Consider the following 17,964-nt stretch of genomic DNA (forward strand, 5'->3'; position numbering starts at 1 on the left):
CCTCCTCCCTCCCTCCCTCCCTCCATCTGTCAGACAGACAACCATTGGCTGATCCCTCTGTTGTTGTTCACTCTGTCCAGACTCTCCCCAATTCAACCCCGAGTTCCTCCATCATGTCCCAGAAATGCTTTTATATTTCCTCTCTCTTCCCACTCGTCGACCCCTGTCATCCGTCTGGAAGAAGTCACCGTTCTCTCCGTCCAATTTCTATTTCTTTTTTCTGTCTTTTTTGGGACGGGGTTCTCTGAGAAAGTTTGAAACGTGGAGAAACGAGACGTGAGAACGTCATCGTTGACATCAGTTTGCAATCAGAGTTTGTGTTTTTATTGTTGGTGATTGTTTGTGTTTGAAGTCAAACGTCAGTTATGAGGACTTGGACTTGGATTCAGCCTCTTTGGTCAAACATTGATTTGAAACTGATCTTAACTGAGTTAAACCTTTTGTCTTGTTTGTTTCCCCTTGGTTTGGATCCTGGTTTTATCGAGGTTTTCCCTGAGGTCTGCGGGGGATTCGTCCGCACGTACTCACGACTTCTTCCCACAATCCAAAGACATGGACATTGGTGTTTTGGTGAAGTGAAGACTGAAAATGAGTTTGTTGATGGTGATACTGCTGTTACTGCACGTACAGTTCTGGTTTCAGGGAGATAAAGACACGATATGGACAAAGTTTCTTGGTTAAATCCAGTTGTTTCAGTCAGGCTTTGAGCTGAAGGACAATCTTCAGCAAACCCAGACGATGTTTGAGGAAGAACCTTTTCTGACTGTTGCTGTGTCCCAGTGCACAAAGCAAGGACGATAAAGACATGGTCTGACTCTGAGTTTGGACTGGAAGAACATCTTTGGGATGAGCTGTGAGCCAAGTGTGACCTCATCAGTGCTCGACACAGTGAATGGACACAAATTCACATAGAAAATACATCGTTCCATACTCCGTATTAAAGTACTGTATATGTTCTACAGGCCGTCAGACGTTGTTTTTATGTGTTTTATTTGCTGTTTCTCACCTGTTAAAGTATGTCTGTTTATAACCTGATGGTGTCTTTGCTTCAGGTGCGCTGGTCAGATGTAGGCGGGATGGAGGAGGTGAAGCTGAAGCTGAAGCAGGCCGTGGATTGGCCGCTGAGACATCCTGAGGCCTTCACCCGCATGGGGATCCAACCGCCCAGAGGTGTCCTGCTCTACGGGCCCCCGGGCTGCTCCAAGACCATGATAGCAAAGGCCCTGGCTCATGAAAGTGGACTCAACTTCCTGGCGATCAAAGTGAGTTTTCATCAGTGCGTCGTCACAGTGGGCGTGGTGATTCAGTGACTCAAATCAAAGAAGGTTAAAAGATCAAAGGTTCCGTTTCTTTCACTTTAAACGTGAACACATGATGTATCACAGGTGAGTCTTATCCAGGACATGACATCTGACCGAGGCCGAGTCGTCTTCAGCAGGTTTTCAGAAGTCGTGCCAGCGATGCTTCACGCTCGCGTTTCTCTTACAAATAACACAAAATGTTGTTCCAGGACATAAAGGAGCTTATAACACTTATACATATATATACGTATACATTTGTAATCTGCATATCATTAATATAAAGTGGATTTCCTTGTTGCCACTGAAGGACTTTGATGAGATGAAAGCATGAATGCATCAGGGATGAGATGATCCTGGGATGAGAGATGTTTGCTGATGACCTGAAGGCGGTCCGGCTGCACAACTTCCTCTGCACAGAGCTTCTTTGTCTGACCTCTGACCCCCGTGTTTGTCCCCTCTCATTCATCACTCCACTCCACCCCCCCCCCCCCCCCCCCCCCCCCAGCCCTCACACATCAATGCCCCGTTGACAGAGATTGATTGATCAGCTTGTTGAATTGTTGGTCAGTGGATATTTTGAAAAGCAGTTGCCGTGTGAGACAGAAGCTCTCAGCTGCTGTGGCTTTGTTTGTCGTGGTTTCCACACGGACGCGGTCGCTCAGGTTTTCCTGAAATGCTTTCAAATTCCTTGACCAACAGCCCTTGAAATAGAGGTTTTACAGCCACAAACATTTCATTCACATTCACAGTTTATAAAGTCTGTGATGTCATCATGAAACACAGGGCGATCAGTGATGTCACCACGGGAACGTGCATCTCTGTCTTAAATCATGATTCTATACATGTGTAGATACGTAGACTATGATGTCACGATTGATGCGTTGTCTTCCAGTGACATGTTTGTCACATTGAACACGATTTACCTGCAGGAGCACGAACTCCACCAGGTTTTACCAGCTTTACTGTTCTTTTAAAGTCAGAAGGTAAACGTGTGTGTTCATTTTCAGCTGTTTCAAAGACATGATCCAATAATGCCATAATAGCATTTTTGGATCGTATCGGATTTGACATTTTTATCCGTCCGATATCCGATCCAGTGATTTCCACCAGTGTCCGGACTGACACAGATACTGGGAATCACATTGCTTATGTTTCCACTTTCTGAGCCGCTCTCCTCGTGGTGGAATGATGCACGCTCATTCAAAGGCCAGACGATCTGAAGCTGCAGCTTTTATGAGGGAGAGCATGTGCTGTTTGAAAAGGGTCAAAAACATCCTGTCCCTGCTCTGCAGCGTCTCCAGCGTCCGCGGTGTCTCCAGCGTCCGCAGCGTCTCCAGCGTCCGCAGTGTCTCCAGCGTCCGCGGCGTCCGCAGCGTCTCCAGCGTCCGCAGTGTCTCCAGCGTCCGCAGTGTCTCCAGCGTCTGCGGCGTCCGCAGCGTCTCCAGCGTCCGCGGCGTCCGTGGCGTCTGCAGCGACAGTATCAGGTTTTTCCAGAGCAGCGGTGGCTTTGACTTAGATACGTTGTCCACATTTAAACGTGGACACTTTAGAGCTCAGACTGTTTCCTCTGTGTGAGGAAAAAACAAGCTCTATTATCATCTCGTCAGTTTCAGTTTCCTCCCTCACACACACTCATATCCACACACGCGGTGCTCGTATCTCTCCCGTGTCAATGGTTTTAAACTCACCGTGTCCGACCTTTGACCCTGCCGTAGGAAGAGGAACCTGGGATTAATGAGTCAACCTCCACACTTACAGCAGGAGACAAAAGGGCTGGGGAGTTAAGTGTGGTGTCCTCCGTCAGCACAGAGGTGTTGAAAGGCTGGATTGCTCGGGAGGAAGTTCTTCTGAGCGTTGAGTGGATGTTTATCTGCTTCTGAGTGAGGGAGAGAAGATGGGGGGGTGGAGGGGGGGAGGGGGGGAAGATTAAAGAGTTAAAAAGAAAGAGCGTTTCAGTCGTTTAAAATGTCCCCTGTTCTCACAGTGTTTGTATTTCTGTGACATTTAGGCTTCCTGGATCCTGAGAGATTTTCTTTTTCTCATATCAGATCCAGGATTTCGTCTCTGTGAAGTTGAGCTCCATCATTTAATTGGACGACGGTCCTTGTCCCACTACACAAACACTGGCAGGGAATCGAACCCTCGCTCTCATAGATAACACGACAGGAAGAAAAGTCTACAGGAATCAAAGTCTACATTATCATTATTGTACACTTCATTCACCGCTCACTCTCCTGCACCAAAGCCCATTAAGAAAACAGCAAACAGGGATTACTAAGCCATCTATTTCTAAGTCTAAATGTGTTTAAATACAAAGTTTGGATAAACTGAGTGGAACAAATTCACTAAACGATGCAGCAGCAAACCTGCAGCTCCTTTTGTCCCTGTGAACTAAAAGTGCAGATTTTCTCTCTGGGCTTTGGTGCAGGAGCGTGAGTGGTCGTCAAACGTCAGTTTCCTGAGATAAAGTCAAAGATATTTCTCTAAACTACTGTAGACTTCAGCAGGTCAAAGCTTTTATTAGGTGAAGCATTAGTTAAACTGTTAAAAACATATTTTTCAGGGCCCAGAGTTGCTGAGCAAGTACGTGGGAGAGTCTGAACGAGCCGTGAGAGAGGTGAGTGCACACCTGCCCAGATGTTTGTTTTTATCCTCGCTGACGTCAACAGGACATTCTGTCCCCAACAGTTAGAAACTGTTGCCACTGTGAATATTTTTAGTTGTTTTGTTATGATGAACGGATGCGATGCATCGGCGTTAATGAGCGCTATATTTCCTGTGTGTGTTTGTGCACACATTTGTGTCTCACAGAGTGATTTTCTCCTCCTCCTCCTCCTCCTCCTCTCTATTGTTGCTGACGCCGCTCGCAGGTGTTTCGGAAGGCGAGGGCCGTCGCTCCCTCCATCGTCTTCTTTGACGAGATCGACGCTCTGGCCGGTGAAAGAGGAAGGTACGCCGCTCTCTTTGTCTCAGCGTCTGGAATTAGAATGAAAAGATTTAAAGGACAGAAATAACACTGAAGGCATTTCCTTCCCTCATGGTAAACACACATTTCCTCTCACGTAGTTCTTTGTGAGAGGAAGTTGCTCAGCGTTCACTCTCTGGTCAGTCATTGTCCAGGCGCCATGACAAATGCACAGTCATCACTGTATGACTGCTCTATCGCAGTCTACATGACTGCTCCATCACAGTCTACGTGACTACTATATCACAGTCCACGTGACTGGTCTATTGCAGTCTACGTGACTGCTCTATCACAGTCTACGTGACTGCTCTATCACAGTCTACGTGACTACTATATCGCAGTCTACGTGACTGGTCTATCGCAGTCTACGTGACTGGTCTATCGCAGTCTACGTGACTGGTCTATCGCAGTCTACGTGACTGCTCTATCGCAGTCTACGTGACTGCTCTATCGCAGTCTACGTGACTACTATATCGCAGTCTACGTGACTGGTCTATCGCAGTCTACGTGACTGGTCTATCGCAGTCTACGTGACTGGTCTATCGCAGTCTACGTGACTGCTCTATCGCAGTCTACGTGACTGCTCCATCGCAGTCTACGTGACTGCTCTATCGCAGTCCACGTGACTGGTCTATCGCAGTCTACGTGGCTGCTCTATCGCAGTCTACGTGACTGGTCTATCGCAGTCTACGTGACTGCTCTATCACAGTCTACGTGACTGCTCTATCACAGTCTACGTGACTACTATATCGCAGCCTACGTGACTGGTCTATCGCAGTCTACGTGACTGGTCTATTGCAGTCTACGTTACTGCTCCATCGCAGTCTACGTGACTGCTCTATCGCAGTCTATGTGACTGGTCTATCGCAGTCTACGTGACTGCTCTATCGCAGTCTACGTGACTGCTCTATCACAGTCTACGTGACTACTATATCGCAGTCTACGTGACTGGTCTATCGCAGTCTACGTGACTGGTCTATCGCAGTCTTCGTGACTGCTCCATCACAGTCTGCATGACTGCTCTATCACAGTCTGCATGACTGCTCTATCACAGTCTACATGTCTGCTCTATCACAGTCTGCGTGACTGCTCTATCACAGTCTACATGTCTGCTCTATCACAGTCTGCATGACTGCTCTATCACAGTCTACATGTCTGCTCTATCACAGTCTGCGTGACTGCTCTATCAAAGTCTACATGACTGCTCTATCACAGTCTACATGTCTGCTCTATCACAGTCTGCATGACTGCTCTATCACAGTCTGCATGACTGCTCTATCACAGTCTGCATGACTGCTCTATCACAGTCTACATGTCTGCTCTATCACAGTCTGCGTGACTGCTCTATCACAGTCTGCATGACTGCTCTATCATAGTTGCTCTATCACAGTCTACATGACTGCTCTACCACAGCTGCTCTATCACAGTCTACATGACTGCTCTATCACAGCTGCTCTATCACAGTCTGCATGACTGCTCTACCACAGCTGCTCTATCACAGTCTACGTGACTGCTCTATCACAGCTGCTCTATCACAGTCTGCATGACTGCTCTACCACAGCTGCTCTATCACAGTCTACGTGACTGCTCTATCACAGCCCCACCACTCGCTCCCATGGCAACAACACAGTCCTGTCTGCAGGCGCTTTTAGTGGGATGGCACTGGGAACATCTGTGGTCTGAAGGAAAGAGCATGGGGGGGGCGAGGGGGGGCGGATAGAGGACACAGATCAGAGGCACAAACACTTCATTGTGCCCTTCTGTGGCAGATGGGGAAGGCCAAATATGCAGCTCACTTCCTGGTAAACCAGGCGATGAAACTAAGAGGAGCAGAAAGAGGAGCTCTCAGCTCTCAGTCGTCTACTTTTATGCCACAAACTCTAACTCTGATCATTCTAGATCAACAAATAGAAATACAATTAAAATAAAACTATGTCAGTCTTATTATTTAATACATTCAAACTTCATTTCTTCATATCTGAGCTCTTCAGTGGTGCTAAATAAAACTATTAGACCAAGTAATACCACTATTGTACAGCTGCTGTTACCGTGGGTACAGTGTTACTAATGAATTGTACTAGAATTAACTAAAAACACGAAAGTCGAAATTCCACTTTTTTGATCTCTTTAAAAAGCTTCCAATGTCTTCGACACATGGAAAATGAACCTCTTACAAAATGACTAATAACTGTTTTTAAAACACAAAATCATTTTTTGTTTTTTTGTCCATTTCTAAAACCAGAATCTCAAAGATTTGATTTATTATTAAATCTTTGTTCCACCATCCTTCACTCTTTACACTCACCCTCCACTTTATTAGGTACACCTCTTCACCTGCTTGTTTATGCAAATGATCTCATGAGCCACTGTCAATCATTGACATTTAGGTTATCGGTCAGTGTTGGTCATTCTAATGATAAATGACAGAGATAAAGTTAAAGAAACTGTAAAATGGACAGAAAACAACACATGAACATTATTTTACATTGTGGGGATTCTGAGAGTGTGTTTTTAAAATAAATAAACATTTGAATTGATATAAACTGTATATTGTGATTGAGAACCATGCTTTATGCTAAAATAATCTTTCTGTTCCACAGAAAGATTCCAGAGAAACTTTCAGATTTAGTCACGCTCTCATTTCCCGTGACTTTATTTCAGCTCAGTCATCGTCAGTGAGACTTTACAGCGTGACTAAGATTCTCTGTCTCCTGAGCTTCAGTTTTTGTGAATGCACGTCTGCCAGAACCAGAGTCCCCACCCACTTAACTCACCCCACTCACCCACTCACGCCCCCCCCCCCCGGACACTAGCCATTTTCAGAAAATGCACTTAGCGCTGATCTGTTCGGGATATTTATTGGCCTTCACTTCCTGCCGTGTTTGATCAATGAAGTGGCTCATGCACGCCGGCAAGAATTCAAAAACTGTTGACACAAGCAGATGGCTCCACCCCCACCACTCTCTCTCTCTGCTATTTCCCTTCAGGCAGCAGATGAGAAGCACCTGTAAATCTGTCAGCCTAGCTGCCATCAGTCCAAACCAGTGGAATGAAATCAAGAAGACAGTGAGACGTCAGAGAGACAGACACAAAAAAGAGACATGAAAGCCGGTTTTATGATGGAAGGAAGTTTGATATTTGAAGTCGTGATGCAGAAAATACTCAAATATTTCAGTGTCAGGCAGAAAAACAGCATTTTCTCCACTTTACTCGAAACCTGTCACTTTTCTCCCTCTTTCATCTCCTCACTCTCTCACTCTCTCTCAGCACTTTTATTCCGTTCCCTTCTTTCATACTCTTCATACTCTTCATACTCTTCCTCTGCTGCTCGCCGCCGTGTCCTCCCCTAATCCTCCCCCCTGAGTCCATGTCTCTCCACTATCTCTCCTCACCCAAACTTTCTCCCCCCTCCCTTCATATCTCAGTGACAGAGCTCCTTTGTGTTGTGCTGCGGCCTTGTCTCTGCTAATGTCGCCTGGCACTTCCGCTGGCCCTGTCAACAGAGAGAGTGTGTGTGTGTGTGTGTAAATTCATTTCTTAAAGGAGACAGCTGGTGATATTTGATATCCAAGTCTTTCTCGCTCTCGTCTCTCGCGTTTGCTCCTCGTCTCTGCCGTCGAGTCACAGGACGTGTTACTGTGTTTTTCTTTTATTTATTCATTCATTTATTAATTCATTTATTTATTCATCTGTTATTTGTCCCATTGAGATGTAAGATCTCTTCTTCCAGGGGAGTTCCTGGTCAAGTTACAAGAAGAGAGATATAATAAAAGTACAGAAGTGCAGAAGTGTATAGGCCACACCCACAAGATCCTTAATCCAAACCCCTCAAAGAGGCGATGTTAAACGACAACACAACAGGAACGATCCGCAACCACGGATCACAGATCGTATGAATAAATAAATAAAGGACATTGTCCTCCTGATCCTAAAGGGAAGGACACTGCTGGTTGTTATAAGAACCTCTCACTGGGTTTAAAGTGTAAATAAACGTTCTCACTTTGCCAGTTTTAGTCCTTCTTTAAAAGCAAATGATGCCATTGTTGTATATGTAGTTCCCATTTAGAGGGAAATAGAAGTGAGACGTGACGTGGTTGCTCTGCTTCACCTGCAGCAGATACCTGTGTGGACCAGGTGTGAACACACCCATCAAGTTCCTGTTTCAGTACGAATGGAAACAACATTTAGTCAAATGGGAGAAACAGGCAAATTTCCACCATTGGCTTTGCAATTCAAGTCCATTGAAGTCGCCCCCTGGTGGCGACAACAACTGCTGCTTCCATCCCACCTCCTTACTCCTTACTTTCCAATACCAGTGTCCATGTTTATGTAAGGAACACTTTCAAAGACGTACCTAATAAAGTGACTATTCCACAAACTTGACATATTTACTGTACATGTGAGGAAAGTTGAAGCCGTTGTTGTTTTGGATATTCTTCACCTCCGTTCCCTCCATCATTGCCCAGTTCCTTCTCTTTTTCTTCAAAGTAAAAACATGCTCCCTCTCTGTAATCATTCATCACCAAACACGATAAATAATTCCACTTTCCCTTCACACACACGACATAATAACTTATGTTCATTCATCCCTCGCTCCACACATCCGTCTCACGTCTCCGTCTGTCCTCAGCTCCTCGGGCTCGGCCGGTGTGGGAGACAGGGTCCTGGCTCAGCTCCTGACAGAGATGGACGGCATCGAGCAGCTCCAGGACGTCACAGTGCTGGCCGCCACCAACCGGCCCGACATGATCGATAAGGTAAACATTATCTCTGCTTCCTCCTCTTTGGTCTGTAATGTGTGTGTGTGTGTGTGTGTGTGTTGTACATGATTGATAAGGTTAAAGGTCGTCGCCGTCGTCCCTGTGTGTGTGTGTGTGGATGCTGTCGCTGAGTTGTTTCAGTGCAGCTGAGTTTCCTCCGTGTTTGGCTCTGGGCAGTTAGAGGTTTTTTGCCGACCCTGTCATTTTTACTCAATTATTTTAATTTGTTTGGCTGAACGGCAACGACTTCCTCTCCTTTCTCCTCAAATGTGTGTTTCATCACGACTGATGAAAAGAAATAACTGTGGAAACACTAGAGGGCAAAAAGGATGTGAACACACGGAGCCGAGTGTAAACAGGACTCCAGAAACAAACTATTTATATCTGCAGATGCAGCGACGAGTACAAACACGTCCACCGCGCTCCACTGGAATAAAACTTTATTGTTCTATAGATCTCTGCTTTGTTTTCTCATCTCTTTCCAAGATGAGGAAACACACGGGGATGCTGTAGTTCAAGGTGAGCGGCCTGGCTTTAGGGATTATCTTTGACTTTATCTGTGACTTTGTTGTTTTTGTGTGTTCTTGTCGAGCAACACGACTCAGATCTGTAATAATTGCTGTTGGACTGACGTGAAATTGTGTCCCTTTCACACATGAACACGTCCACAGTTCACTTCATTCTCACATGATTTTGTACCTTATGGCACTTTTATACACATGATACAGTTCTAATTCGACTCGACTGGACTCCGAGGTTCCGAGCGAGCTGAGCCAGAAACTAAATGGTGACGTCGACAGATTTGCCGGCGTTCACTCGTATTTCAGTTCAGTGACGACGACGCGAACAAATCTGATCATGAACTGATTCTAATGATTCATTTACACCCAAAACAACTGCTTTGACCGTCACTAGTTTGTGTGTTTGTGTGTTTGTGTCGCGTATGAAACTAAATTGTGACGGGGGCACACAGCCGTGCTCTGACGACCCCGCCCACATTAAGGAGGTGCTGTGAAGTCATGGAAGACGACGTGACCCACGATACCAGACCGAGTAGAACTGGAACTGGACTCACTGATACCAAAAAGAACATTTAAGAGGCTTTAAAACTGCTTTAAATTAAAGGTTGTTTGGTTGTCGTTGCCTTAGAATACGAAGGAATCCTCCAGCATTTAATGATGTCCACACTTTCATACAGATCCAGGATAATGATAATGATAATAATGATAATAATAATAATAATAATAATAATAATAATAATAATGATAATGATAATCCAGGGTCATCACTTATGCAGTTTAACTCCCTCTTTAGCTCCGTGATCAGGTCAGGTCGTGGTGATGTATGATGAAGGTTGTAGGATTTCATGGAACAAATGTAATCTTTCATATCTGACATCTAAAAGTATCTCATGAAAGTGAGTTGTAAAGGTTAAAAATGTCACCTCAGTTTCACTTCAGTCAAACCTTCTCCAGGTCAGAAGACATTTGTCTCTGTGTCAGAGATGAAGGTGCAGAGGAAGAAGCCTTTCATCTCCCTCTCCTCCTCTTCCCATTCACAAAAGCTTTCTTTGGACTCTTATCCTCCCATCTCCGTTCTAATGAAATTTCCTGAGTGCTGATCAAAGGCTGGAGTCTGTGGCTCGTCAGAGAGGATGTCGCGCTGCTCCTTCACCTCCTCTGTCCTCCTCTGTTCTTCCACTCCTCTGCCAAGGTTAAAAATATCTGTGAATAATGCTGTAAGCAAGCGTCTCGCTCCAAAATAACTTTAACATTATTCAGAAACAACACAGACAGGACAGAAGGTGATGGAGAGATTCCTGATCTCTCTCTCTCCCTGTCTGTCTCTTTGTCTCTCTCTCTCTCTGTCTGTCTGTCTCTTTGTCTCTCTCTCTCCCTGTCTGTCTCTTTGTCTCTCTCTCTGTCTGTCTCTCTCTCTCTCTCTCTGTCTGTCTCTCTGTACGTTTGCCAAACCGCAGATGTTTCCGTCTGTCCATCCAAACATCATTTTCTCATCATTCTCTACCTTTTATTTTTAGACATAATAATCACAGAGAGCACAGAGGAGTCAGCGAGAGTCTGTTTTATGTAAACTGGAGAACAGAGATCCTCCACATACACACACACACACACACACACACACACACACACGCACACACACACACACACACACACACACACACACACACACACACACACGCACACACACACACACACACACACACACACACACACGACAGAACACCATTTTCAGGTTTCTCACACCTCGGTTAACACCAAATTCAAGGAGTTTCCAGGACCAATTCCCTTAAATTCAAGGACTGACACAGCTTAACATGGAAGGGCAGCTTGTAAGAGCTGCTTCTGCTTCAAGTGATTGTCCTTGGAATTTGTCCACAACACCAACTCGACGTTTGTCCTGCGTATGAAACAGTAGGTGGCGTCGTAACAAACAAGGGAGACATTTGCCTAAATATCAACTTCACTTCTTTCTTGTACTTTCAGTGACTCATTTTTCAAATCCACAAACTTTCAGTGACTTCAAGAAAACCAGAAAACTAACGATAAACATGGTCCCAACTCCAGTTCCTCATTGTTGGACTTTCAAACCCAGACGATAGATGACGACTCTCTTGTTTGATGCTCTGGCAGCTCTAATCATCTCCAGCTAAAGTTATTTGGTCACGCCCAAGTTCCAGTTGAGAAGCCCCTGTTAGCCCGTGTTAGCCTGTGTTAGCAGTACCTGTCGATAGCAAGGCTTTACTTGGTCATGCATTGGCACAGAGTTTGTGTCCATCTGATTTCCTGTGAAACAAATGCAACAGAAGAAAGTAGCAGTGTGTGTGTGGTGGCAGCCATCTTGAAGCCTAAACTCGGGGGTATGGTCGGGGGGGCGTTTCCTCTTCAGGAACAAATCCCGAACCTCGGAAATTCCGAGTTGTGACTAACAATGGAAGGCAGCACCACCTTGTGCATCGGAGGACACTCGACACTCTCAGTTCCTAGTTCTTGTTTATTGGGACGAGGAGAACTGAGCGAGTGAGCGATGCATCATTCATTCATTCATTCATTCATTCATTTATTCATTCATTCATTCATGCATCAGGACTGAAACAAACACTGTTAACAGCCCCTGCGTGCACAGATGGGAAACCCCAGGCGTCCTTCCTCAAGCTGGCTTCCCTCTCAGGAAGTGGTCTCCTGGGCAGCTGAGAAATCAGATTATCTCGCCCTGCCCACCCCCAACTGTGTGCGTGTGTGTGTGTGTGTGTGTGTGTGTGAGATGAGCCAAATGGACATGAAGGCACCCCACGCCCCCCTGCTTTAGCACCCACACCCGCCCCACTGTCATTTCACACCGGAGATGGAGGCCATTTCCATACCAATAGCAGGATATGATGGGGACAATGAAGATTAATGGGACGCTCGGGTGTCAGTGAAGTCATTGTCAGGTCTTGATGGAGCAGCAGAGGCTTCAGGGGCCTCAGCTGTTTGATAGACAACCTGCCCTCCATCTTTCAGCCGTCCATCCACAGCACCGTGCTTTGATTTCTCTCTACGTTAGAAGTTAGAAGGTCGTTTTCACGTTTCCACACGACATTTACTGTGTTTTTATTTAATAAGCGACTGTTAAAAAGCGACTGATGCAGCTTCACAGCACGAATATGTAAAACACTCTGGTTTTCATTTAACGATGAAGAGTTACAGATGTTTTACCGTTTATCTGACAGCCAGTATTCAATAAACTCATTCATATAGCAAAACATTAAAACTAACCATGCAATGATCTGGAATTTCTTTAACATTTCCCATTTCGTTTAGTTTTTGTTGTTTATCATTTATATGAAATAGTAATATTTGATATTGTGATGTTGATTTAAAAGGGCATAGAAATTCAAATCTCCATAAACACCTGTTTACTGTGTGTAACAGTGGAAATACAGTGGCCTGTTTTTGTCCTTGATCTTTATTAGCTACAAAAATAACGTGTTTTCACCAGTTTTCAGACTCCACGCCGTCACATAGTACAGATTATTTTTCAAATCCTAACATTGATCCCTAACAAACTCACACAGCTGAAGAGCCGAGGTTCAGGTGCAGGTGCAGGTGCAGGTGCAGGTGCAGGTTCAGGTGCAGGTCCAGGTGCAGGTCCAGGTTCAGGTCCAGGTGCACGACAGAGGAACCTTCAGTCCTTCAGAACTTGAGTCTGTGACGAGTCGCTGATCCATGAACGTGATCGTGGAAATGTTATTTTAAATGCTGTAAATGAAACTATGTGAGATGATGCATCGAAAGTCAAAGCTCACACTTCCTGAAGTCCTGCCCCCCAACCCCCCCCCCCCCCCCCCCCCCCGCCTCCCACTGAGCCCCCACCACCTTAAAATAACGTTTCACACTTCCTCTTTCTTTTGTATTGCACCAATCACCCAGACCCACCTCTGACCCGCCAGGCCTCCGCTCTGGTGATTGATTAGCAGCACCAGGAATATTTATCCAGCCTGTTGAGTAGGAAGTTACCTCCTGTCGCTGTGTTTGTCCAGCAGCTGTTTGTCACACAAACACTCTTTTACCTTCAGTCTTTTCCCCGTCAGTGGTTCATAAACGTAGAGTTGAGAAGATGAGTCGCTGTTGGATCAAGAATCCAAACCATAATAGAATGAGAGTTTATAGAAAGGATTAGATTTCTTCAACAAACTTTATATAAATATAATGAATCGAGTCTTTTTATTTGTAAAGCACTGTAAAACAACATCAGTCAATTTACAGAAGAATAAATAAAGAAAAGACAAAATGGCCCACGAGGTAATAAGATGCGTCTAAAACAACTCAAATAAATAAAACAAAAAACAGTGACATCAAATAAAGTGTCGACATATTTTTTCCTCCACTTTGACACATATATCATAAATCACATTTAACGTATAAATCCAGGCTAAAATCTCTCCCCTCACCTTCCCTTTCAAGTATGTTGGAGAAGAGCTTGAGTTTTATTCATTGTTTAAAACATGGAGGTGTAATGAAGTGTAATGAAAAACAACAACCTTTAATTATACTCCAAACATGTCAAGTTTCCATCAGTGATGGCTTAACACATTTATTAGACCACCCGCTGCCCTAAATTAATGCTAAAATATAAATGCTGTTATTGTTATTCATGGAGAAATCCATCAAAAATAGTAAAGCAGGTTATTATTTCTTGATTAAGATGTGAAATTATCGTTATTCTTATACTTATATTCCTGAACAGAAAAACGAGTTTTAATTTAGTGGTTAAATGTTGGTTCATTTCCCCTCAGAGAAGTATAAAAAGGTGAATTCCATTTTGTTATTTGATAAAATAGATAACAATAACATTTGTCAGTTTTCTTGTGTTTATGCTGTAATAACTGTAATAACTGTAATAACTGTAATAAGTGTTCACACACACAAAGCAGTTCATTGTCCACATACAGAGTGATGCTGCTGTGACTTCACTGATGCCCCTCCTCCGTCCCGCCCACATGATGGGATGTAAACAGGTTTCTTCCCCATCACAGTTTACAGAAGTGACAGAAGTGAGACGTGTTTTCCTCGTCACACGCGACGCTCACTTGGTTTTACCGTAATTATTCTGTAAATATAAATATTGTTAAACTCTAAAAGTGAACTTACTGACAGATCGTGCAGCGACAGGCCCGAGCGGCCCACCCACTTCCAAACACACTTTTTTATTATTTCACTTTGTTGTGGGTGAATTTGTGCCAGAGTCTTGTTTGAGTCACCTCACAGCTCTGCAGAGGAATACCAACAAACAGCTGCTGGTGTTACAAACACTTCATCTCAATATGATCCGTTTCAATAAATGTTAGAATATAATATAATAAACTGGTGCTCTCCCATCGTTATGTTCCCTCTGAATAATAAAAATAAAAAGTGCTGCAGTGTGGCCGCCGAACAGAAGATGGTGCCAAACCTGACATGACCCGAAGAGTCTGTTCTTCACTGTGTTCTTGACTCAGGACGCTCAGGATTCCCCAAACTCAAAGAAACCACAGGTTTTCACGTCACAGTCGTTTGTCACTCTTAATATAAAATGCCACCACATCACAAACACACACAGACTTAGATCTGTGGCCCCCGAGGAAGAGCATTTCATGTTCATCTCTAAATTTAGCTTCAAGTCCGGCTCTATTTTCGTGTCCTCGCCGAAGCGCAGCGCCGGCCGCATGAGGTACGACGTACGATGTATGATGAGCGACGCCTGAAACATGAGGATGGAGCACGAGGACGCCTCGCGGGACCTTTTATGACCCTTCGCAGTCCTGTGGTCTTGTGTGCGAGCGCACTTCCAGGAACACAAACTGTAGCGTCGTAGCTGTTTTTACGGTCACCGTGCATAAGTGTAGGCTGCGCTTGTTTCCACAAAACCTCATCTGTACCATCAGAGGATCTGAAAGCACTGGAGTACATGTGCAGCAGAAAACATTACAATACAACTTTAGACACGTCTGAAGCTAGTATTTATCAAATAAATAAAACACTTTAACACTTCATTTAACAACAGTTTCTTTTATTTCTCTAATAACTCATTTATTAATTATCACTAGTTTACCATTAGTCAGCTAATGTAACTACAGCTGCTACTGATTTTGAGAGTCAACTACTTGTATAATAAAGAAAAAACAGAGTTATCACCATTTATCACAGACACAGGTGCCATGTGTGTCCCTCCAGTCCACTTATTTCTCCATGGTTTAGTTTTTTTGCATCATTTATACATTTTTATTGTAAATGATCTGATTATTTAGAGATTTTCAGCCCTATCTTAGAATTCAACAAATGACGACTCTCAGAAACAACAGTGATGAGGATCTTTGAGGTTATCAAGACAAACACCAGTCATATCTGTATATGGTTAGTTATCATTAAAGCTGCAGTGTGTAACTTCTGCTCACTCTGTCAGACCTGACTGAGGGAGCGCTTGTGTGTATACAGCTGCAGAGCAGGTGCTGTAGCAGTGGAGTTCCCTCGTGTCTGTAGAAGTAAAACAAATCACTTCCTGTGTGCAGTGAGAAAATGTCACCGGGCGACACGAGCAGCGTGTAAACTTAATTTGACCATGGTTTTAAAACAGTGTCACAGATAATGGAAACATTTCTACATTAAACCTCGTGCAGCGTAAAGATGAGACGCTGTCTCACGCTACGATACCAATAATATCACAATACAGCGATTCTTACTTTAGAGCGTCTTGATCTGTTCATTAAAATATCAATATTTTTGCTTTAGCATGTTGAAGGATGCCACGCGGTTGGTGTAGTGGTTAGCGCTGTTGCCTTTGCAGTGAGAAGACCCGGGTTCGAGCCCCGTTTGAAACAAGGGCCTTTCTGCATGGAGTTTGCATGTTCTCCCTGTGTGTACGCAGGTTCTCCGGGTTCTCCGGGTTCTCTCTGTGTGCACCAGGGTGTGACTCCGCCTCTCGCCCTATGTCAGCTGAGGTTGGCACAGCGCCGCCCCCGCGACCCTCCTGTGGAGGATAAGGCGGTAGAAAATGGAAGGACGACAATATAACTTGACCGCAGTGCGTCCACGCCTTCCTGTTACTGAGAGGAGCGTGGAGCGTGGAAATGACAGGGGAATGAATTCATGATTCCCTCTTTAAAGCGAGCAGGTTTTTAAGTGGCAGCGATACAAACCCAGAACATGAAGCGAGTCGCAGCAGCCGGAACATCTGCCAGTGTTTTTCTACCCAGTCTGGACCATGCTAATTGTAATCACAGCTGAATTCCTGCACACTGTAATTAGTGGCCGCTCGGTAAATATTCTGGCATTAGCTTAGAGCAGCTTTGATTTTTCACGTGTGTGTGTGTGTGTGTGTGCGTGCGTGCGTGTGTGTGTGTGTGTGTGTGTGTGTGTGTGTGTGTGTGGCTTTCATTCATGTAGGTTAGCATGCTGGTGTCAGATCTTAATCAGAAGTGATTTATGCTTTTGTCATCACCTGCCTGGTGAAGCAGGAGGCGGGGTTTCCCACCCTGTCACTGCTGAGAAAGTGTCAGAGAAAGTTATTAATCATCTTCTTTCAATCGCCTTTCATTTCATTTCAAGTCATTACGGTGTTTAATGTGGTCACTCTTTCTTTTCTGAATGTTCCTCGAGAGTCCGACGTTATTGTGCTCACGTCGCCATGACACCGGGATCAAAACAAACCACTAAAAAAAATCATTAAAGATTATTAACAGTGGTTGGCAAACCTGCGGCACCTGGAGGTTCATTCCAAAGTTAAGATGTGAAGGTCGTTCCTTGATTGATTTTATGAAATTTGAACACAGTGGAATCTCATCTGCTACAGATTCACCTGCCGTCTACACTCACACAGGAACACATGTGTTTTAGATTGAATAATCCAGGTCTGTGTTATAATCTGGACCACATTTGGTCCGTCATGATTCCATTACTTTTCACGTTTGCTGTCACCCCCGTCAGGAATAGTCCATTCTGAAACTATTTTAAGTGTAAAGTGTGTTTGTGTAACTGTACAAAAAAACTTTCGTTAATTCGACTTTTATATAATTTTGAGGCAAGAGCCTGGCTTTACAGAGGCAGCCATCTTGTACCTTCATGTCCTTCTTCTTCTTTTGGCTCCTCCCCTCAGGTGTTACCAGAGTGGAACACCTGCCTCCATCCTCTTCTCGTAATTGTCTTCACAACATCTGTGAACCTTGTAACCTGGTTTTCAAACAGAAAAAGAACGATTCCTTCTGGGCCACCGTAGTTCACTCATCAGATTATCATCATTAGATACTTACCATTGTTTTGTCGGACGTCGGCGGGGAACGAGCTTCATAAGGCCCCGCCCATAACCAAAAAAACATGTAATTTCAATAAATTACAATATTTTTGAATGATTAAATTGATTTCCAGGTTTGGGAAACACAACGATTAACATCGAGAAATCAATG

At 44.4% G+C, this 17,964-nt stretch overlaps 1 protein-coding gene across 2 annotated transcripts in view; it reads left to right on the forward strand.

Moving 5' to 3' along the window:
- The window catches only part of afg2a (AFG2 AAA ATPase homolog A), a 95,295-nt gene that overhangs the window by 22,830 nt on the left and 54,501 nt on the right, over nt 1–17,964 (forward strand). The window contains exons 12-15 of one of the 2 annotated variants that reach the window (XR_009242061.1): nt 1,053–1,262; nt 3,865–3,918; nt 4,113–4,251; nt 8,897–9,023. Coding sequence is in view for 1 of the 2 variants with exons in the window: in XM_058648945.1 (XP_058504928.1) it covers nt 1,053–1,262; nt 3,865–3,918; nt 4,172–4,251; nt 8,897–9,023 (471 nt within the window). In the remaining variant the exon portion in view is untranslated. The remainder of the gene's footprint in view (nt 1–1,052; nt 1,263–3,864; nt 3,919–4,112; nt 4,252–8,896; nt 9,024–17,964) is intronic. The other variant, XM_058648945.1, reaches the window with a different exon arrangement.

The sequence above is a fragment of the Solea solea genome, chromosome 14, assembly GCF_958295425.1.
Source record: "Solea solea chromosome 14, fSolSol10.1, whole genome shotgun sequence".
NCBI lineage: Eukaryota > Metazoa > Chordata > Actinopteri > Pleuronectiformes > Soleidae > Solea > Solea solea.